A 23,969-nucleotide genomic window follows, 5' to 3' on the forward strand; every position below is an offset into this window, starting at 1 on the left:
ATGCAAGAGGGTCAGGGTGAAGCAAGATGCATTAAGAAGCTGATGACTGCAATAAGGATGCATATACAAATGCAAACTCTGTACTTAAATGGGAAGACTGCCAGAAAAAACACACTGTCTGGACTGGTATTATTTTTGAGCAACATATTGCCCTACCTGGTGGACAATCTTTTTTTAGAGGAATCCTGAGGGCAAGAGGGAGGTTGCTCTAATAAAGCACCATTGATTTTACTCCTTGAAGTTTGTGAAAGATGCAACTCAAAATCATTAGCACATTAATTTCAATTACTTTAAAGTTGGAGCAGACGGTAGGCTGGTATTACACTACTACCATATTTACCTGAACCCAAGATGACTGAATTTAAGACAACTCTCCAGTCATTAGATTCTAGACATGGGAAATTCTAACATTTAATTATCAAAACAATTAAACAATACACAAAGAATTGTTATTATGACAGAATTATAACAATTAATTTCATGTTACAATTTCTCATATTTAAAATATAATCCTGGGTGGAGCATCTTACTTGCTCCCTGCCCCACTGCTGCAGCAGGAAAAAAGCAGCGAGGCAGCCAGGCAATGGGAGAAACAGACATGAAAGGGGTAGGTGGGGAAAGCAGGTGCAGGGGAGAAGACATCTTGCCCCTCATCTTTTGCCTCCCTGGTGACTACCATTCACCTCCTACTTTTGTTACTTTCCCCACTGATCCAGGCACAGCTGGAGCCCAAGAGCTGCTTCCGTCCCATGCTGCTGGAAGCCGCTGTACTGGGAGCTGGGCTCTGCACCACTCAGATTTCTTCTTTCCTGCACCACTCCCTTCCCTTCTTCCCCTTCCCTCAAGTCTGCTGCTTCGTGCAGCATGGGGCAGGCTGGAGATTCCTCCTTCCCTGCCTGTCTCCCTGCCAGCAAGAAAGGGGAGATGGAAAAGGCTGTGGGGAGGGAATCCAGGCAGAGCTGCTTCTCCACAAAGCTGATCCTGTCCCAGCCACAAATGTGCTTGCTGCTCAGCCATTTCTCACAGCTCCCAGTCATGATACTCAATTCTAAGATGAGGCTTAATTTTCCTCATGATTAACTGGGGGAGTGCGGATGGGGACTTCCTCTTAAAATTGAGTAAATATGGTAATTGTTAGTTATATTATAAGTAGCATGGTTATACAACTGGTAAATGAATAAGATGGTATTTTTAGCCTGTACAGGTTTCCCTCAATTTATGCGGGTTCTTTATATGCAAATTCGCTCTTATGCAGTGAGCATATTTAGACCAATAATTTGTTATATGTGAGGTAAATTCACTCTTATGTGATCAGCATAGATGATCTCCCACACAAGCAGTTAAGTCTATGGGGGAGGGTGGGGAAGGGCGTCAGTCACCCCAGCCCTGGCTGCAGTGCTCCCAGGAGTGGCCAGTGCCAGCTGCCTGCAGCTGCTGGGCTGCACTGTGCTCCACCTGTCCCCCCACGCCTGGGCTTACCACAGCTCCTGGGATGTGCCATGCCATGGTGCAGGTGGCTGGTGTCAACTGCTCCTGGGGTCACTTCAGCATGGGCTGGGGGGAGTGCAGACAAGCAGAGCCCTGGGTGGCATGGGGTACAGCACTCACTCAAGCCCCGGCTGCAGGAGCCCCGGGAGCAGCCAACACCAGGTGCCTGCACCAGGGCACGGTGCAGCCCAGGAGCAGAGGTGAGTGAGGACTGGCAAAACATGTGCAGCCCAGCAGCTGCAGGCAGCTGGTGACAGCCGCTCCTGGGGCCACTGCAACTGGGGCTGGGGTGAGTGCTGCTTTGCTCCCTCTGCTTTGCTGCCTTGTGCAGCCCCAGGAGTGGCACCCCTCCCCGTCCCCCTTCACTAGTCCCAGCCTCACTCCCTCCCTCACCGCCATGGGAACCTATTCCTATTTGTTACATTGTAATGTGGCTTCACTTTATGCAAATTCAATTTATACTCCATTCTCTGGGAATGCATGTACAGCATACTTCAACCTGTAAATGTTTTGGAACAGGAAATGTCCCATGTTATAGGAATACAAATAGTGACCAAAAACAATAGCAAAGAATCATATTCAGAGAGCTCTCAGCAGAAGGGCCTCTCTCTGGTACACATCAAGGAGGTCTCTTTTCCCAGCACCTTGCAGGTGGCACACAATGCCGTATAAAATCAGGACTTTGAATCAATCAGAAGTTTCTACAGTTTCTATTTCACAGGAGCATTTTACCTAGCCATGACAGTGTTTACAGGACCCCAGCCAATCTGCTAGATAAATATCAGTTATTTATTTTCTTTTAACTCTGTTTTTAAAGACTACTGTCAGAAGCCATTCCCTTAACAGGATATTTACAAAACAGGACATTTAATCCTGCTGAATGTCTTGTATGGCTTGCTGCCATGATCATTATTCTTTAGAAATATTAACCTATTACAAATGGGGTTGAAACTGGAAAATGTGAATGTTTGGTTGTTCAGCAGTACTTCTAATTTCTGTAGCAAATTGTGCATTGTAGTTTAATGGCTGACCAGGAAGACTGTCTTTGGTAGTGTGCTAGATTAGTTGAGAGATGCTGCCATTATTAGGTTGTCAATTCCTTCACCTATCCACAGACCTTCTCCAATCCCACCCATTTCTTGATTATTCCCTTACAAAATTCTCAAATAGTTGATTGGAGGATAGCTTTTATAGGAGTAGGTTTGGAAGCATGTCTTCATGGTGCAATGAGCTGACTCTGGCTTTAAACAGTAGCCTGTCCTAGGCTCATTTACTGTGCTTCTTGACAGTTCAAATTAGCCTGGCCAGAGCCCTGTGCTACCTCATCTACATTACTTCCTGTACCTCATTTATATATGGCTAACTTGGGGGCTGCTACATGGTATAGTTATTGTAGCAAATAGATATACCATTATTTTTACTGGGAATTGTGTTGAATCATCAGTTTTATTTTACTAATTACAAAGTCATAATGATGAAACAATATATCTAGATTAAAAAGCCTTCCCCAGAGAAAATGTTTGTAATTTTACAAGGTGGTAATTGAGCAACCTCACTGGGATATGTGCTGATGGTGTTAATGTGGGTAGTTCTGATGACTCCCACTTGAGTCCCATGGTTGTTCTTCATGCACATGCAGATGCAGACGGCAATCCTGGCAATCGCTCCCGTTATAAATATTATACCAAACACAATCCCTGCTATTACTGTGCCTCTGTAAAGGGAAAGGAAACATGTAGCCAATCAGTTTCCACCAAAGAGGTTTTTAAAAAGTAATTCTCCCCTCTGTATTGTTTCTCATTGTTACGACTTGTAAGAATGTGTACTGCTTATTGGAAATACAACATATATTAACCCATAGCAGCATCTAAACAGACACAAAAAAAGACAAAGTTACTCAGACCATGGAGCTAGAATAGTTTATTGGTTTACTGTATATTAAATACTGTTGTTCTACTGCACTGAGTTATTTTCTAAAATATTGTCTAGAATGGATTGTTTTCCTTCTCCCTAACTTTGAGAAGTTGTTTCCTTAATGTATCACTATACTTTTTTCTTTAGAAAGAGGTCAAGTTTCTTTAGTAATGTATTCCACAAGCATTCCAAAGTATCCGTATGTTTCCACTTGCATGTTTTTGTCATCACTATATTTTAAGTCCCTATATTTTGCTAACATGCAGCAACATGCACCTGTCCAGATTTAGAAGAATCTTTTGTACCAAGAACAACAGGAAACACATTAAATTCAGTCATTCTTTCACGTGTTCTTTACTGCATTGCAACCCATATGCATATTTGCAGGTTAAACAAGATTTTAAATACTGTTGTAGATAAACAACTTATCCTAGTTACCTCTTTCCCAAAGTGATCTGTGTTCCACAACTGTATTACAACATATTTAGAATGAAAGTCCCTTGCTTATTAACTTCCCTTATTAAGTCTTCTCTTAAGTAAACTTGAGGACCTGAGGACTTGAGCATACAGAAGACAGAAAGTAGCCCTTAAGATAGGTCTCAGTGTTGTTCTGCACAAGCATCAATGAAGTATGAATGTTCATGAGATAGTATCAATAATCTATTAATTATATTCTATTTATATAAAAAATAGAAAAACAGCTCAGTGATCAGTCAGAAGTATTCTTCTTCTGTTCATCATAGTACCTTCAGACAAGAATTGCAGGTAATACATTTCTGGACATTTCAATACCTATTTTATACTTTCTAACTTGATAGATTGATAAAGAACAAATAAACTACCCTAGGGAGCATTTCCAGTGCAAAGAATACAATAACATTTCTAGATCCTGAATACTATTAACATAAATAGAGTTTAAAATATGTCTTAATATCCTATCCAAATGCCAGGCTAAGTAACTAGTCTGTTTTTCAAAATGTTGATTGCCTAGCTGTTTTCACTGACCCCAGTTGAAGTTCATCATTTCTACAAAATCAGACCATTTAGGAACTCATTTTTAGGTTTCCATTCTTTTCAGTCTCGGCAAATGTATGCAGTATAACCATTATAGTCTACATTGTAAGTGCATGAAGACAATCTCCTGTGTAAGGCCCCCTCTACACGTACAGGTAAAGGCATCATGGGAGCTAATGTGTGATCCACATAATCATGCCTCCTGCCATGCCACATGTACATAGCAGGAGGTGTGACTGTGGGACTGCAAATCAGATCCCATAACGTCTTCTTGCTGGTGTAGGAATAGCCTGATCCTGGGTTCTCCCTCCACCAGCAAGAAGTAAGTTCCTACAGCTAGGAGTTCCCATTGCTGATGGGATTTCCAGCTTCAGGAACGTCCCATGCATCCCATGGCTGGGATACCACAATTCTGCACACTCTTGGCCATGGAAATGCATTGGGTACTTTGTGGCTGGGTGATTACACCAGATGCAGTCTGCCAGCTGTACACACACACACACAGAGGGAGAGGGAGAGGGAGAGGGAGGAGAGGGATCTATATTTGCTCCTCAATATAGATGTTTTCTCATGACATGGACAAATCTTTATCAATTGTCCTATTGAGAAAACCCCAAAGTTAAATATCCAGTAAAGAGTTTCCCCCTATTTTATATTACAACTTGCTTGCTATATCTAGCACGAACTTCACTCAGTAACTAAGAGGATAAAAATATATTTCTTGCCATCACCACTGCAGGGGTTTTCAAGAACTGTCTTTAAGGACGAAGGGCATTGTAAGGCAAAGGTAGACATAGACACTACACAGCAGAATCACATAGCAACTAGGAGGATTTGAAAACAGAACTTTGAAATAGAACAATTTAAAGAAAAACATTATGTAATATCCTTTACAAGGGGAAAAAAGGATATATGTATGGAGGGACATATAGAAATGGAAAATTAGTATACAGATAAGTAAAAAGGAGAGAAATACACACACACACATACACACACACACACACACACACACATACACACTTTACAGTGAAATTTTAAGAGACCATCTCACAGTAAAAATCCAGAAAGGCAAGTTTCCTCCTGTAACTACTGCCACCCTGGAAAGAACAACAGACCCATTTACTGATTAACATTTGGTGGCACAAGGGTCTCCTCATCCCTTCAGACCTTCTGTTGGACTGCACAGAAGACTGCTAATACAGCAGTAGTCCAAGTTATCTCTGAACTTTAGTGTACCACATACGAGGTTAGAACAGAGGAAAGGCAGAGGGAAGATCAGAAAAGCCATAGAATTAGCCTTTATATAGTTACACAAATGGCAGAAGGGCCACAAATGTTGCAAGCTCACACAAACAGTTTCTTTCAGCCAGCGCCTCCTGCACTTGGTGCCCTGGTCCTGGTTGGTGGGTGTGCGGCTCTCCTGGGGCCCCAGTGGACGGTGGCCATTGCTGTTACTGCTGGCGCAGCATGTGCTCCTGCTGCCAGGTACCCTCCTCCCTCTGTGCCTTCTCCACCCAGGCTTTGTGAAACAACTCCCCTTGGGCCTCGCAGATGTAATGCAGCACATAGGCTGCGATGATGACCTGGGGGAGGCTGTCTTTGGTGAACTAGAGGTGGGTGGTGAGGGTGTGTCAGCATTCCTTGAGGTGGCTGAAGGCACACTCCACTAGGGTATGGATCCAGCCCAGGCACCCGTTAAAGTGGGAGTCCAGCTGGATTGCATAGGGCTGCATAAGCCAGGGCAGGAACGGGTAGGCAGGGTCCCCGATGAGGAGGGGCAGGACCACCACAGCACCCAGATGCAGGTCCAGCACCCCCGGTGTGAAGCAACCACTCTGCACCAGGGTTGGCAGGGTGCAGCTCCTGAAGACATGGGCATCAAAGGTGCTGCCTGCCCAGCTGGTAATCATGTGTGTGAATGCCCCACAGTAGTCCATAATGCCTGGAGCACCATGAAGTGAAAACCTTTCCAGCTGCAGTAGGGCCAGTCACCATGGGTGGGCAGGTGATGGGGATGTGGGTTCTGTCCAGGGCCCCAATCCACTGGGGGAAACCCAAGGCATGGAACCCCACCACCATCATCGCCAGGGTGTTGTGCACACCTCCAGGAAAGCCTCCCCATTGGTGGCCTTGACCACACCAAAGAGGTTGCCCATCTACCACAGGCTGGCAGGTGTGACCAGCTTGAGCAGGGGGAGGGCCAGCCAGGTATCTGCAGGGAGGGGCAGTTGCATACCCATGTCCTGCCAATCCAGGTATGCCCACAGCTGCTCCAGGAGATCCTGGAATGTGGTATGGGTCATCCTAAATGCCTCCAGCCACTGCTCATCATCCCAGGGGTGCTGGACGACATGCAGCCACCAGTTCTGACTGGCCCAGCAGGCCCAGAGACACTGCAGCTGGAGTCCTAGGAGGGCGAGGGCAGCCCTGGTGGTGGCATCCAGCAGCCCACAGTTAGCATCCCTGCCAGGGTCCAGCCAGCTGGAGGGGGTCCAGACAGCAGGTGCATGGTGATGGTGGCTCTGGGATGGCCAGGCAGTTGCTGCATATGGGGGAGCCAGAAGGGCCAAGATGGCTGTTGGCACAGCAGGCCATCAGGACCAGTGTGGCAGCCAGCAGAAGCTTGGGCCACTGGTCATCATTGCTGGGGGCAGGGAGGCACAGGCAGTGAGGAGCGTGCTGTCACATGCTGCCTCTGCCCCTGTTGCTCCTGGCCAGGGAAGTGGCTGGTCAAAGAGCAGATAGCACAGCTGGCTTTTAAAGGTGGCTGCCGGCAGCTACAGCTAGAGCCTTGAGCTGGTAGCAGTGGGGCCTATTGCAGGGCCACAGTACATGGCAGCAGTTTGGTGCTAAGAGCAGCAAATCCGCAGTCACCCCTGCACATGTAAACACCTGCCCGGGACCATTTACTTGCAACTAAACTGGTCCCACATCAAATGCACATGTAAACGAAGTCTAATTTAGACTCTTGTTCACCCTTGAGTTCTTCAACAACTCTACCCAGGGTTTTGCTTTTCACCTGAAAGCTTTTCTTGGGGGTCTGGTTTATTAGCACAAAGCTCAAAAGGCACCACAAGAGCTTCCTTCTAGCCTCCGTTTCTGGCGTAAATCAGAGAAGCTGAAAGATTCTTAGTGGAAAGTCCCAGCAAAGACATGGCTACTACACTTGCTAGCTTGACTCCAACCTTTCTTGCTGGCTTTTGTTCCCTGAAAAGTTACACACCCTAGATCCTGTGCTTATAAGCTAAGCCAGATCTGTCTGCTTGGAGCAGTACACAGCCCTTCCAATTGCTTTACATCTTTTCTTGAATGTAGGCTGCCTGTATGTTCTCAGCAGACCTTGATTTGAATTACATGCTTGTACCACAAGAATATGGACTTATTTCCTGTACCTGGGGTGCCGACAAAATAGCATAAGTGAATCTGAAACCCAATGTTTTTGCTACACCTGAAAATATTCAAAAAACCATCTTATTTTGTGACCCAAACTGTCAGTTTATAAATTGATAAACTGAATGTGGTCCAATCCTGCTAGCACAGATGCAGTCATGCAGGCATTAAGGCCCTTTTGTATTGGGCTACCATGTACATTTGCAGAAAGAAAACACAATGTCATGATATGGAAGAGTAGGCAAGCAGCACTGTTGCTTGAAGATATGTCAAGGCCTGTTTTCCTAGTGGATCTTTTCTCATTTTTGGTACTACTTGAGTGCAAGGAAGAGGTGCCACTTCCACAATTTCTGTCACTGCTGATTTTCCTGATCTGATCATCTGTTCCAATTTCCTGTACAGTTTTAGTTCTTTAGTGAATTCATTACACATTGTTGGCATCACTGATTTGCTGGCTTTGAATTCCTGGAAATCTACTACCAGAACTAATAAATATTCTTTAAACGTTGTTCTTTATTATGTTCAAAAATAGCTAAAGGGTTGTTTGTTTGGTTTTTTTTAAATATTCAAAATATACAAAAACTCTTTGCATTTTCATCTTCTGGTCCAGCATAATGCTGTTTTAACAACTTGACTCTTTTTACAGCTAATCAGGCCTGATTCTGCTTGGTCTTTTCTGCAGACAAAAGTGCCACTGATTTACTGGGATTTAAATATGTGAAGGTTCAGCAGTTACATTCTTCTGCACGCAGAGACCAGAATGATGCCACTGGGTTGTGGGCAGGCAAAGCAGACCTTGCTGCCCTAGCAAAAGCAGCTGCTTTTGAGGGAGACAACTTCCCACAGAAGATAGACAATATACCTCCTGCTACCCTCATACAGGGGATTTGCCATGAAGACCCGCTTTAATTTATGGTTAGAATATTCTGTAGAAGCCCCACTATGAAAACATGCTTGGGAGAATGATTAAATCAACATATCTTCAGGATGCCCTGGGCACAGCTCCTTCCTGGAAGAATTTCTACCACAGAGCTCTCATCAGTGGCGATGCATAGGGGGTGCACAGAAATGCATGTACACCCCCTGACCAGCTGCACTCACTGCTTAGGCACTAGGTGAGTGGGGTGGCAGCAAGAGCAATGGTGCTCCCCTGCAAGCACTGGCCACAGAGTGGGAGTGCTGCGGCCACTTCCGGAAGCACTGTGGCCACTTCTAGAAGCTGGTGAGTGAGATTGGCCATGGGGGGGGGGAGCCTTCTCCGGCCAGTGAGATTGGCCATGGGGGGATTCCCCCCATCTTCTGGAGAGGCATGTGCCTGCCCTGAATAAGGTGGCACCAGTTGTCTATGGTTCTCATAACCCTGAAACAGGTCAACAGAAATCCAGTATAATCTGAACTGAATACAAGTCCAAAACTTTTCCAACATGGAACTGAATGTTTGGCTAGCTGGTAGCCAGTGTTTAATTCAGTGATTCTCAACCAGGATGCCATGGCGGAGTGCCTTGAGATCATTTCAAGTGGCATAGGGTGCCACACAACTAGGTGTACTACAAGGTTAGCACTACTGAGTGTACAAACATGATTCACAACCAGAGATTTCAAATAAGAATCTACAGTGTTAAGAACATTTTGACCCACTGTGGTCTTTCTTAGTTCTTTAAGATGTAACGCGGGACCTTCTTTGGGCCGATTTGCCTGGGGCCTGCCCACTTTTTTCTGGGCCACCTGCCCGCATTCTCATCTGCCATGCCTTTTTGTTATCTAATTAACGATCTTAATTAGGCAGGAGGCTGCTATATTCTTGCCCTGATGCCAGGGGGCACTATCTGTGGCTCCATTCCTCCCCTACATTGCAGCCCATGCCTCGCAGATGGCATCCACTGATATTAATCTTACCGGCCCCACACTGGGCCCAGTATCCTCCAGTTCAGACCCCAAATGGATCCCTCCCCCACCCTCATTCGGGCTGCCTAGAACCCTGAAACTATTCCCCTCTCCGGCATGGTCCCCCGGAACCTTTGGCCACACAGGCCCTGGCCTTGCTTCCACAGCCAGTTGGGAACCCCAGGCGCTCAGCTCTGGGCATCCCTCATGGTGGGCCCCTGGCCCTTTTGGCTGTTCTGGTCTTAGCCCCAGCACTGAGCAGTCAAGGGTACTCTCAGTCTGGCCTCTGAGGCTCTAGCCTCACTCTTTCTCCTGGGTCCACCATCTGGCCCTACTAGTGGGTGACCCACCTGGTTGTGGGAACTGGGGTTAAGGTGCCCCAACCCACCTTTCACTGCGGTGGTAAGTGGCTTGGCATTTCCTGGGACTCTCACCCACTCCTGGCAGGGTGCAGTTTTAGGTCATGCCCATGCCCATGCCCATGCCCATGCCCATGCCCATGCCCATGCCCATGCCTCCAAGATGTTCCATGAAGCCTGACAGCTACAAAATGTTACTGCCTAGCCCACCAGCAGGGAACTGATCTGTTTATATAGGCAGCCAGGGATCTAAAATGGCTGCCACAACCAAGCACCTGCTGGCTGCTTGGCTCAGGTCTTAAAGTGGCAGGCACAAACAGTGCCCTGCCACATAAGAGCTGGCATTTTTATGAGTCTAAAATGGTTGAGGACCCTGGTTTATTTCAATTATTGGCTCACAGAATAGCAAAAGCAAAAGGGCTAGCATTGCTTTGGGGCATTATTCTGTAGCCTTCACCTGGGTAAAACTCCTCCTGATGCCTCCTTATATTTTACATTTTAAAATGTGCATGTGATGGGGGAAGTGTTTGATTCCCCACTTTCCTCTTTAACTTATAACATGTTCCTTAGGCTATACCCATGTGGATAGAGGGGAGACATGAGAGAAGTTTACAAAGTAACAAATGGTGCAGAAAAAATAGATAGGGATTTATGATTTGCTATGTTTAACAATACTAGAACTAGGGCACATGAAATGAAATCATTAGACAGTAGGGTTTGAACTAACAAGATGAAGTTCTTTCACACAGTGTGCAATTAAGTTGTGGAACTCATTACCAAAAGCAGATAATTTGATAATTTAAACCAGTTCAAAAGGGGGCTGGACAAATTCATGGAGGAAGGGTCCCTCAGTAGGTATTGAACATGATAGGTAAGGGGTGGAGCTCCGAATCTGAACTTCCTTAGCCTCTGAATGCTGCAAGCTGTCATGAGAGAGGAGCAGAGACTGGAAAACTCTGGACAGATCCTGTTTACCCTCTGTGTGAGACAAGATCTTGGGCTATGTAGACCTGTGGTCTGTCCCAGGAAATGGCAGTTCGCATATAAGGGGATTTCCATGAGTCAGACCATCTATGACATAGCAGTCATGCACTCCCCTGCCTGCTCTGAAAATACAGTGAGCACAAGATATCTTTACTTCACTTCCCCTCTTCTTCTGTTTCTCTGCCCAACACAGCATCCAAGAAACAGGGCCAGAACCCACCTTGGCTGTTGCTCCATAAATGGAGCTTCTTTTAAGACTAAAATTCCCAAAACAAACACTTGGAAAACTTAACACTGTTGTCAACATTGATTTATTAATGTAGTGGATTTCTCATTAATTGACCTTATTTAAGTAAACCTACAGCTGATTTAGAATTTCATCTGTTCCCTCAGTGTACTTTAGCACCAGCTCTGCTATAACTAAGATTGAGGACCCCTTGCTATTTAAAGGTTGGATTTTCTAAATGCTCTCAAGTTCACTCACTTAATTGAACTGCCTTGAAATGTGCGATGAATCATGTAAACTTCAGCAAAGTCAGTGATCCAAATTATGAGTCACCTGATCAAGAGGTTCTTGAGATATTGCCCATTTTACCAGCTTTTTTGTGCACACTTCTGGGTAAGGAAGAGAGGTCAAACTCCAGCATGGATTCATATCCACCTGATCATGTTTGCTTGATGTTATTAATCCCAGTTACTGTGCAACATCCACAGCCTCTTTTAGGAAAATTTGAAATACTGAAAATGTTACAAAAGGAGTTTAGTTCTCCTAGGGTAGTGGTTTTCAGCCTGGATGTTGGGGCACCTTGGGGTGCTGCAAGACCTTTTGAAGGATGCCACAAAGTGTGAGAAGATAAGCAGATGTGAGGAGGTAAGTATAGGCTCAGGCTCATTGGATGCCTGGCCCACCCACACTGCTTGACCCCTCTGCAAAGAGGTGAGTCCCACAATAGATACATTAGTTTTTGAAATGAGGTGCTGTTCAATTAACAAAAGCTATGAAGTGTGCCTTGCATCAAAGGAGGCGTACCTTGGGTTTAAAAAGGTTCAGAACCACTGTCGTAGGGCTTGTCCCAGATTAGAAGGCTGCAGCCGTGTTAGCAGAGCTGTGACAGCAGAGTCCCCTAGTGGAAATGCAGGATATGCTCACATAAGGGTTTTTCTGGCAGCATAGTTACACCATCTCCCTCAGATATTAGGCAAACTGGCAGGAACTGTTGCAGGTAGGAGTTGGGGTGGGATGCTGCTAGAAGAGCTGCATTGGGGTTGTTGCAGATACATGGGCAAAACTGTCCAGGCACAGTTCATCATACCCTAAACATTCATATGTCAAACTACCTGTAATACATACTACAGATGGAGTCAGGGATAGCCAACCTATGGCACAAGTGCCACAAGTGCATGAGGCCTTCAACAGATTAGGGAGGGGGAAGCAGCACAGCGACAAATATGGGAGGGAGTGGAAAGCAGAGCAGCAGAGCAGGTAGGGAGCAGAAACCTGAGCAGCAGGTCAGTGTGGAAAGGGAACTGGAGTGGCACTTGGGGAAGGGTGCAGGGCTATTTACGGCACAACTGCCCAAAAGGTTGGCCCCTGCTGGCGCAGATGCATGTGCTTTCATAAGCAACAGCTCACTTTGTCAGATGCTGTCTGACATCTCCAAATGAGTTTAAAAGGTGCAGGTGCTGCAGGTTGGTGACCCTGCCTTCAGCCATGCCAGCCTGAAGTCAGGCAAACTATCTTTCTCTGTAACACATATGTGCTAGAGGAGGATCCAGAAGGGATGCAGTGGCATGGCTGCATCCCCTTTCCACAATGTAGCTTGGTGGCTCCAGTTCCCTGCAGCTTTGCACACCTGGCTGGACCATGCTGTGGGAACAGCAGCCAGGGAGTTTTTTAAGTCCCTAAGGCAGATACAAATTCCACATCCCCTCTGTGCTCAGCATCCTCCCACCTCTCTATTTATATGTCTGGGTGCAAGAAGGGGAAACCTTCCCACTCCTGCTGCTGTCACCTGCTGACCCAAAGGCGAGGGAGGCCCCAGAACCACTCCTGCACTTCTTCATCTGAAGCTGTGGGGAGAGGCTCTGCAGGGAGCTAGGCTCAGCTGGGGACCCTGGCAGTGGTAGGCATGGGATCCCCCTCCCCACCAGGTCCAGAGCAAGTGCAGGAAGGAGGAAACTACCACAACTGCTGCTGCTGCCCATCCTGCACTCCCCCAAGACCCGGGTAGAGTGGGACAGGAGTCACTAGGACAGGGTTAGTGGCTGATGAGTCTCTTTTTCATGTGCCCAGAGGCTAAAGTGGAGGCAGTGTGGGGGTTGGGGGGGGGGGAGAAATGGAAGAGGAGGGGAGGACCTACTGAGCATGGCAGTGAAGGCAGGGGGTGCCAAGAGCAGGAGGGGTGGAGGATTCTTATCCGATTCAAGAGCTTTAAAAAGTCCCCAGCTGCTGTTTGTGTGGCTGGTCTTCCCACCCCAAGGTGGTGGAGAGGCTGGGAGCAGGGGGTGCAGTGCCAGTCACTGTTCCTGCACTCCCCCTTTTTCAAAATTTTGGATCTGCTTACACTATGTACAGAGAGATTACTTAAGACGCTTGCCAGCCATCCTGTTTTCACAGGATGGGGGAGCCCTGTACATCTTTGTAGGAAGCCTTGGAACAAGCACACTCTGAACATGAATCAAGCACAGACCAGGGGGAGGAGCTGAAATGAGCATGCTTAGTGCATGATCATCACAGGTCCTCAAGCATTTATGTACTCAGGGGTATGGAACAGATTATACCTCTCTTTCAGCTGAGAGCATCACACTGAAATGCATATGCATGCTTCACACTTCTCCAGGCCTCCTGTGCAGTGAGGGATGAATACTGGGCCCTCCCTTCCTCAGAGATCTCCTTTTCAGGATTATCTTGCATGGGGGATTTGGATATAACAAAGCAGGCTGGCATGCGAGTATTTCTTCAGTATTATACTAAATAAGTTACTCTTGTCTTAACAGGGTTTTAAAATGTTTCCCCAAAGGAATTATGGGTGCCATGCGCTTGCTGAGAGAAACATTAAGCATCTGCAATGCCCCAAGCAGTGGTGTGAGTCCAAAGTATGCACTTTTTGGTTGGCAGAAGCCTCTATTTAAATCCAGGTTAATTTTTAATATAGCCAAACTCTAAGAAATGCTGTCTTTCATGGGTAGAGGGTGGGGCAACAAAAGAGTGCCCAGATGTCTGCACCTGGATCACCATCCTTCACTGCAACCTGAGGAGGTAATACAAATTTCAAGGCAAGTGGATGAAGGATGTCAATTTTAAAGCACTTAGAAAAGTCACATTTGAATTATAGAAGCTTCTCACCCTCCATTAATTTTGTTTTACTCATATAGAATCATGTATTTAAATATGTTGCTAATGTTTGATCCTCCTCTCCCCTCCTTTGATACTCACAAGGTTAGTTATTTTTAATAGCTCAGCCAACAAAGTGCCTTGAGAAGCACATGAACTATGAAAAAGACACCAATACTGCCTTTTGGCTACATGCTGCAAATCCTGACCTTCATTCGCCTTTCCGCTGCTGGCAAACAGTCCATATCGCACACTGTCTCTGACAGCTCAGGACAGGCTTAACACAACAGAGGGTTAAAAAGAAAGCCTTTTGTTATTTCCAGCCCATGAACACTGGGTTGCATCCCGCAGCTTGTTACAAGACTGCAGATCCAGTGAAGTATAGTTATGGCATGCTTAAAGAACCTGAATGGGAATCATATACATTGCAACATAAAGGGATACATAATTATAGTTTGTTCTGATTTCAGTATAATCCTTGGATGGGCTTTTTAGACAATTTATCTTTAGAGAAATAGGAACACAGTGTGCTTACTTCCTTTATGCAAATCTACACATGGCTCTTCCTGGCACCCAGCCAGAGTAGATTGGCTTGGCACTGGAGAACTCCACAGGGGGAAATAATGCTGCAGAGTGCTTTGAGTAAGCTGCGCTGAAGAAATCTGTAGGTTTACAGGGCATGAGTGAGAACCTGCATTCCCTGGGTAACAAAGAGCAGTGGGGCACATATTTGTGGTGCTGCTAATTGTCCCTGGAGAATGTTTCTGCATGCATGCTCTGGTGCATGGCAAGTTACCCTGGGTGGAGTAGGAGAGACTGGGGCCAGCACCTGGCTGCACGTATGTGTGGTCCACAGTGCTACAAACTGCACATACACGCTCATCTGGACACACCCTAGGAAGTAACAAAGGACCTGTGACATGATACATCCTTCATCCTGCTCCAGAATCCCCTCTTGTGGCCACATAACAGCAAGCCCAAGGGAAGTCAGAACTATACTGCAAAGGTTATGTGTGGCTCCAGTATATCCTCCCTGAATATTAACCATTTCTCCTTCACAGAACAATGGGAAAACAAATCCTCTTCTCTGTTCCATTAAAACAGGACCTATGAAGAGAGGTCAGGAAGCCCCACTGAGTTTGTTGAGTGCACATCTATAAAGGCCATTACTTTGATTTGTTTCTTATAAAAACAGAAGATTAATTAGCTGCTTCTGAAAACTTCTGGATTGTGCCAGGAACTGAACTCATCTACCAACAGAACCAGTACACATCAGAAACATCAGGGCGAGTATCCCCTGCACCCTCCCCATCATGTTCCTGATATGTTTGAAATGGAACGCCTTCAGGACATAAAGGCTGGATTAGTTTGAAGGCTGGACCAGTCAGTTCTTGGACTTTCTGTCCAGTTTGCCTAAGAATGGGTCTGATGAGGTCTGGACATCTCCTCTGCAGGAAAACAAGAGAGACCCCAAGTTTCATAGAAGATAACATTATTGTTTGTGCCCCTTTCAAGAATGCCACTGCACAAAGTATCAAGAATATCCCTGTCCTAAAAAGCTCACCATCTAGTTTTGTGACTAGAGTGAAGGGAGAAGACAACTGGTGGTAGGAGGATGATGCAGGCACAATAACACATTTTGCCCAACAGGCAATGGTTTCAGGCCATCACTTAGCAATGGCTAAGAAAATAAATGTTGATGAGTCCCAGCCTATCCTATGTTTGATGCTGTATTTGTATTCATAACCTGTATTTTCAGACATGAGTATGGCCTCAAACTCTTGAGACAATTGGTCCAATACTTAAGAACTTTAAGACTTGTATTGCCTTTAAATGTATTTTGAAGAAAAGAGTAAAATTAGGAAAAGGGAGATACAAAACATAGCTGGTGACACAGCAATATGGAACCAGTAATCAGATTTCCACTTATAAAAAACTTCCCATTATACTTGCTTTATCATATATTAACTGAACACTTTAAGCCACCATATATAATTCAAACCACCATATAAGAAACTCACAGACCAACATACATATCTACACAGAACCAGCAATCACCCTAGACACACCAAGAAAGCTGTAATATACAGCCAAGTTCTTCAATACCACCACATTTGCAGTGAGGAGAATACCTGTGACTGCCACCTCACAAATCTCAAAAGGGCCTTCAGCCAACAAGGACACTCCTCCAGAGACATAGATCGCACTTTTGAAAGAGCCACTTGGGTGCCACATGAGGATGTGCTGAAGCACAAAAAGAAAAACCCCACAAACCACACATCATTAGTTATGACATATCACCCTTCCCTGGAGCCTACACAGAAAATCCTCAAACAATTGCAACCCATACTAGAAGAAGACCCAGTTCTTAAAGAGATCTTTCCAGCACCACACATCCTAGCCTTCAACCAAGCACCAAACCTCACTAACCTCATCACCAGAAACAAACTCCCTAGGACCCAAACTATACCGAATGGGTCCAGACCATGCCAGGACAAGAAATGCAAAATCTGCCAACACATCTCTACCACCCCCACTATAATTACACTCCACAACAGTACCATCACCAGTCCTGAATCTTACACCTGCCCCTCCAGAAATGTTATATATCTCATCCAGTGCACCAAATGCCCTGATGGAAAATATATTGGAGAAACCAAACAACAACTGTGCACCAGAATGAACGCACACTGTAAATCTATCAAAGACAAGAATACCCAACTACCCCTGGGTGCACACTTCTCACAGGACAATCACTCCCTCTCCGATCTCTCAGTTCTAATCCTCAACAGGAACTTACAAAATACCCTCTGTAGATAAGCCTACGAACTTCACTTCATAAATCTACTAGATACAAAAAATCACAGATCCAATATAGACATTGGTTTTATGACATGTTACAACCTGCCTGACCTCTGACCTGACCTCTCACATTCTTCTTTGCCATCACCTTTTCTTCCCTTCCGTCCCCTACTTTTCTGCCCTTTGTCTCCCTAATTTCCTAATATTTCCTTCTTCACTGAGTGCCTCTTTCTTACCCTGTATTATTACATTTCCCTTTGGCCTTTTCCCCTCTGCTTTCTTCCCCCTCCCCCCCTTGCTTTACTTTTTGTTTCTCCTTTCTACCTATTTATATTTTCACTACATCCTCTCACACTTTGAGCTTCTCTCATTCTTGTTTTCCTGATCTCCAACTATTTTCTTTTTTCACCCACGGCTTCTTTTCCACCCTGTATTCTATCACTGTAATGCCTCCCTTTAGTCTTTTTGTCCCCTGCTCTCTTCTCCCATCCCCACTCTGCTTTACCTTTTGTCTTTCTAATTTCTACCTATTTACATTCTCATTGACATCCTGCCACACTTTTAGCTTATCTCATTTCTTGGAGTCTCAAGACCAGCAGAAACTTGCTATGCCTGAGAAGGGTGACTGCACCCAAAAGCTTGCTAAGAGCTTTTTTCCAACTACTCAGCTGGTTTAGTAAAAGATATCACATCCACCCAAAGAACCTAGACTAACTGAACACTGCACTGAAATGTGGAAAAGTGCTGTGCTTGGTGGAGGGCTTTTTTTTTTCTTTTGCTTTTTTGATGTCTAAAGGTTCTTGGTTTTAGTTAATGGCTAGGAAGGGAAGTGGAGGTGCAGCATCTCTTATCTCTTAACAGTTAAGGAAGAGATAGGAGCTACTTCCCAATTCCCAGCCTGTAAAGTGGTAAGGAGAAAGAGGTCACAGAACTATGCTGGGCTAGCTACTTCCTGGAAACATGAGTAAATAACTTATTTTTGGCATCAGCCAGGTTAGTAAATTTAAACACTTCAGAGAATCCTGTAATTATTATTGCTCTGGTAAATTTTTAGAGTCCTGTTTCTGGCAGAAATTTTATTTACATACACTTCTGAAAACATTTGGCTTCACATATTTCTGCTAGCTCATTTCAAGAGCTATGCCAGATTTCATAGAGGGTAGTATCAAAACTCAAAACTGCTTTCAGTTCACACCCCCTGATTATACTTCTGAACTTGGTATCTACAGGAATCCAAGCCCTCAAAAACAAAACAAAACAAAACAAAAAAGCCCCTGATAAACCCATCATGTTTCATTAGGTTTGCATTTACAGTGATTTCAGTACCAAATAATTTTAGGCCATGCTCCATGATTCCAGTTTGTAACAAACCTCTGCATTAGGTAGCTGTTATGTGAACGTTAGAGTCCATCAAGAACATTGTGCGTGGCTCTAATCACCCTCTGAGGGATTACTTATATCAGTAATCACTAATGAAAGTAATCACAAGATGTAATTATTGCCATGTAGCAGAGAAATGTGAGAATTACCTTCCTTGCTCAAGCAACAGTAGGTGACATTGTCTCTGCCTAATCCCTCCACCATGTTGAAGAGAAGGCATTGGGCACTTTCTGCTGTGAAGCAGGAACATGTCCAGGTATGCTCCATCTGGGCAAGTATATGGCAGAGCATGGAATAGCTTGCTTCAGTCTTTGCTGGAACCCAAGCAGCTATCTCATGCCATTTTATGCACTGAAGATATTTTAAGTCTGTGTGTGTGTGAGAGTATGCACTGGAGTAAATGCTACAGATTCATGTGGCGAGAGAACAGCTGAAAGTCCTAGATAAGACAATTACTGTGAGATTTCCTGTTCTTTCCCCGCCAAAGAAGTATTTGAATCTGAACAGCTATTGTTTAACTTCAAGTGTCAAAGCTTATAGTTGCTTTTCCTTTGGAAGTGGAATTTAAAACAAAGGACTCAAAATAAAAGCACATTTTAGTTCAACAGAAAGAATATAAAAAAGCTCAAAGTGTACATTAGTGATGACTGACTAAAAGAAGTAGGTTCTCAAGAATTTAAAGAGACTTATTCTGATACACAGAGAGTGTGTTTACACATGTACGTTTACTGCACAGTAACTGAAATCACTGCACAGTACGGTTACACATCTACATGTGCATTCCTGCACTCCACAGTAAATATAGCGACTTACGCCCAATTAGTTGTTGCACAGTAATGCACACGTAGACACCTTACTGCACAGTAACACTGTGTGTGTGTGGACTGACTTGAAAGTGTTCCAAGTCAGTCCATGCATAGTGTTAATGCACTTTAATGCCTGCACATGTAGATGCTGGCTTATTCCTGGTAATTTGCTGTGCAGTAAATTTAAGATGGCACAAATGCATATGTAGGCATGCCCAGAAAGACATAGACCTAGAAACAGCAAGACAATTCTCAAGATGTGCTGCTATGAGTATGCAAGCTCTAATATGCTGAAAGAATCACAATCAAAACCTGGTACCTTACTCAGATTTTTGGAAAGGGAATCCAACTAGAAGCATTCTTTCTTCAAGGGTAATCATGTCTGAAGACACAGTTATTTTAGAAACGGATCCAATAACTTATATAAAATTGCTCACCATAACTTACTCTTCAATCTAAAAATATTTTGTACTAGATTTTTTTTCTATACCATCTGTAAATACTTCCTTGGTGAACCACTAGAAAGAAGTAACTTGCCATCTACTAATAGCCGACCAAGACAGTATTAGCCGCTAAAGGCAAAAATCCAGAAGAGCTCTGAGATGAATAAAAGCAAGCATGCAAAGAGATGGCTGATGCTATACAAATAAGTGCTCATGGAACAGGAATTACATAGCCAAATAGTTTCCTTCCTTTGCTGTAAAGGTAAAATTTACTTGTTATGGAGGAATGTCAATGAGACCACTACTGCCAGAGTGACCTCTTGTGGCTAGACTTGATGCTTCAATGTCCCAGGACAACCTCTCACAGCAAGAAGTGATTTTTCAGCATCCCAAGGTATTCCCTTGGGGTCTTTCTAGCAGTTTCATGGGGGCTTGGGCCTCAGAGAATTGCCTTCTTTGCACTGGGGACCTGTCCTTTGGCCCTGTCACCTAAGGTGCTCCAAGGCACTCCAAAACATCCATCATAACTTGCAAATTATATATAAGCCAGCCAAATCCCTGCCCTTTTTTGGGACCTCTGTTCAATTCTGTCTCTTCAGCAAGCAGTGAAAGGAACACTCTATGGACTGTCCCGCCCTTAGAGGGAGGGGAGAGGGAGTCTGTCATTCCTGGCTCCAACCTGTGTATCCCCTTCAACCTCCACTGCAGTCTCAGGACACAGAATTGCAGAGGCTGCTTCTGTTAAATCCAGCTTCACTACAATAATTAACTCACCTCTACAGCTCTTTTCAGCTCTCTTTACCTCTTGCTTCTGCCAGCCCTTTGCTTCTTGGAAGTAAGTGTAAGACTTTCTTTTTCTTAGGACCCTCTTTGAGGACTTTTTCTGACAGCCCTGAATATTCCCTGTTTTAACTTTTCTCAGCCAATAGAATTCTTCTAATGCCACCCCCCCTGCACCCCTCCTGCCCCCCTCCCCATCAGATGGGACAGCAGAGGTAAATTCTCTCTCCAGGTACTCATCAACTCTCTCTCTTAGGCTGGTACCTTTACAAGCCGTATACAAATGCCTACTTCAATGAGTAACAAACCTGAACCCCTTAAAGGGCCCAGTTACTCCATGCCAGAGTCCAGACCACTTTTAAATTCCGTGAATAGGACAATAGACCTCCAAGAGTAAAGTATATTCTACAGCAACATTTCTAGCTCTCCATCTATCTCCTGAAACTGCTAGTTTGCTGGTATCTTTGATAAGGAATTGTTGGAAATAATATCTAGAGAAGTTCAGTATAAACAGTTTAGCTGCTTTGAACAAAACCTGCAGTTACTGGAGTCAATGACAATGCTATCAGTCATTTTAGTGGAAGCAAGATATGATGCTTTGTATGAAATTCACTCCCACAGCCGCATTCATACAATGTTATATCCCTGCATGGGGTAGGACCATGTTGGAATCAGTGGTGATTCATCTTGTATGTATTGTACTGTTTGTGATGGCTTTGATTGAACTCATTTCCATGGAATCTGCAGCCACGACTCCTGCTCAGAGTCCCACGGGGGGAACCCAAATGAGTTCTACCCTCTTCCAATCCCTGCGCTTCGTTACATGGAAGGCTTTGTCTGCTCAAGAGGAGCCTTTCAGCTGACTTGGATAGCCTTTGGATCAAGCCTATAGATTATGAACTCTGGCTTTGTTCCTAGAAGGATAAATTTCACCTTATGTCAAGAAAATCCCAGTTGTTCCTTCACAATGGACTGTTCTCCATCACAACCCCCCTCCCAAAAAACCCCTACCCCCCCAAAAACCCAGACCTTAATCAAAAGAGTCTATAATCCTCAATTAAAATATTTTAAAAGAAGCTGTATCTTCATGTGCATTGCCAACAGAATAAAGCAACAGCAAACTATCTTTTTTTTCCAAAAGCCATTCTTTCTCTATTTTTCACATTGACCTTTAAACACCGGTAGTACTTGACTTGAGTACGTTGAGGCAGCTTAAAAAGAGCTAATGAAATGCACTAACACAATCTGGGTATTAAAATGAAATACCAAAGTCAAGTCCAGATACTATCTGGAATTGTATCTTGTAAGCCTGAGAAATCTATCTGGGCTTTGAATTACCTGACATAGATATTTTTATTGGAATTTTTGGAAAAAAGCTAAGACACTGGAAATGTAATTTTGGAGCACAGTTGAAGAAAAAAAAGTTTTCTTTTCTTCTTTCCCATATACTATAAAATTCAATTCTCTTACTGTTAGAAAATAATAAAATGGACTTGGAATCCTGCAGCTACTAAACTAAAGGGAAATCTCTTCCCCATTTCATTCTTTGCCAATTGTTTACTTCCTTGAGTTTTTCTCTTTCCAGATGCTGCGTGCAAACAAGACTCATGAAGGACAGGATCATTAAAAGCATAGGGTCTAATCCTGCTTTCACTGAAACCACTGGGACACCTACCAATAATTTCAATAACAGCAAGACTGGCCTCCAAATACTTACCTTTCAGCATGTGCATAAATCTTTGCAGGATTCAGTCCTATTATGCAACATAATATGCTGAGATTGCAGGCAATTTTGATTATGATGATTTGGCAAGACCAGGTTACATGTGGCTGTAACATCATAGGATTTTAAGCATATTAATGCTTGCTGATGGAAATCATAACCCTAAAACCCCTGGGTTTTAGTCCCAGCAGGAGCACTGACACATCCCAGTCAAAATTCCCAGCTTTGGCCACCACCCCATGGTTCTGAGGAAGGTGAAAAAAATATCCCTGACACATGAAGCAACAGGAGGGGAAAACATTCCGTCTTGGTCCCATGTGGCTACAACCAAATCCCAGAAACATGGGAACTACTCAGTATACCACAGTCATATTTACACCTTGATCATCCCTGACCAGCACTAGGCCATCCCAGAGTCCCAGCTGACTGGTGTAACTTTAAGCAAAAGTCCTGGATTCACCTGCTGCAGGAAGAAGCAGAGGGTGCTGCTGTCTTCAGCATCCAGTTTGGCTCCTGTTGAGCAATGGCTGGAGATTGGGAAGGGGGCTACTGCCTATTGCTCCTCTTGCCTGGGTCAGGGATTGGCTAGGGTGGGCAGGCCGGGTGAAGGGACCAGGGCTCGAGCATCTGCACAGGATGAGCTGGGATGGCTGCCTCCCACCAGCAGCTTTGTGCCCTGGTCCAGGCTGTGCATGATGGCCCTGGCTAGCTGACGGCAAGGAGGGGGAGGGTCTATTCCCAGTAGATCTGGACCAGTGCAGAATATTCCTCCTTGGAGGTGGATCCCATCCTCCACCCTTTGTTGGTCTGTCTTTTTAGATACAGGAGGACCACCAGTTCCCTGGAGAGCGAAGGGGGCTGCTGTGCCCTCTGGCTGCCTTTCCTCTGAGACAGAATAGCCTTAGCTTATGCATCTAGGATTGCTCCCTTGAAGAATGACCACTCCTCCTGGACTACCCTCCCTTTGGGGTCGTGGTCCCTTAGGGTCTCACTGACAAGTCTCCTGAGCTTGCCAAATTCAGCCTTCCTGAAGTCGAGAACCTCATTCACCACAAGATGAACATAAGCCTGCAATGTAATGCTGTGGCTAGTAAAGCGACCAAAACGCTGGCTGGCATCCATAGATGCTTCTCAAGAAACTCCCAGGACGTCATTCTCCCCTTGTACTCGGCCTTGGTGAGGCCGCAGCTGGAGTACTGCGTCCAGTTTTGGGCTCCACAATTCAAAAAGGATGTGGAGAAGCTTGAGAGAGTCCAGAGAAGAGCCACACGCATGATCAGAGGTCAGGAAAACAGACCTTACGATGACAGGCTGGGAGCCATGGGGCTCTTTAGCCTGGAAAAGTGCAGGCTCAGGAGTGATTCGATGGCCACCTATAAGTTTATCAGGGGTGACCACCAGTACCTGGGGGAATATTTGTTCACCAGAGCGCCCCAAGGGATGACTAGGTCAAACAGTGATAAACTACTGCAAGACCATTTCAGGCTGGACATAAGGAAGAATTTCTTTACTGTCTGAGCCCCCAAGGTCTGGAACAGCCTGCCATCGGAGGTGGTTCAAGCACCTACATTGAACACCTTCAAGAGAAATTGGATACTTATCTTGCTGGGATCCTATGACCCCAGCTGACTTCCTGCCCTTTGGGCAGGGGGCTGGACTCGATGATCT

General features: G+C 44.9%; 1 protein-coding gene and 1 pseudogene across 1 annotated transcript in view; one reads left to right on the forward strand and one right to left on the reverse strand.

Moving 5' to 3' along the window:
- Nucleotides 1-2,976: 2,976 nt before the first annotated feature.
- CYYR1 (cysteine and tyrosine rich 1) overlaps nucleotides 2,977-23,969 on the reverse strand; it is a 78,534-nt gene continuing 57,541 nt past the window's right edge. The window contains exon 3 of the mRNA XM_090043029.1: nucleotides 2,977-3,202. Coding sequence (XP_089899155.1) covers nucleotides 2,977-3,202 — 226 coding nt within the window. The remainder of the gene's footprint in view (nucleotides 3,203-23,969) is intronic.
- LOC149874358 (uncharacterized) lies at nucleotides 11,827-17,286 on the forward strand (annotated as a pseudogene).

The sequence above is a fragment of the Crocodylus siamensis genome, chromosome 1, assembly GCF_052110815.1.
Source record: "Crocodylus siamensis isolate JL-2025a chromosome 1, ASM5211081v1, whole genome shotgun sequence".
In the NCBI taxonomy this organism is placed as follows: Eukaryota; Metazoa; Chordata; order Crocodylia; family Crocodylidae; genus Crocodylus; species Crocodylus siamensis.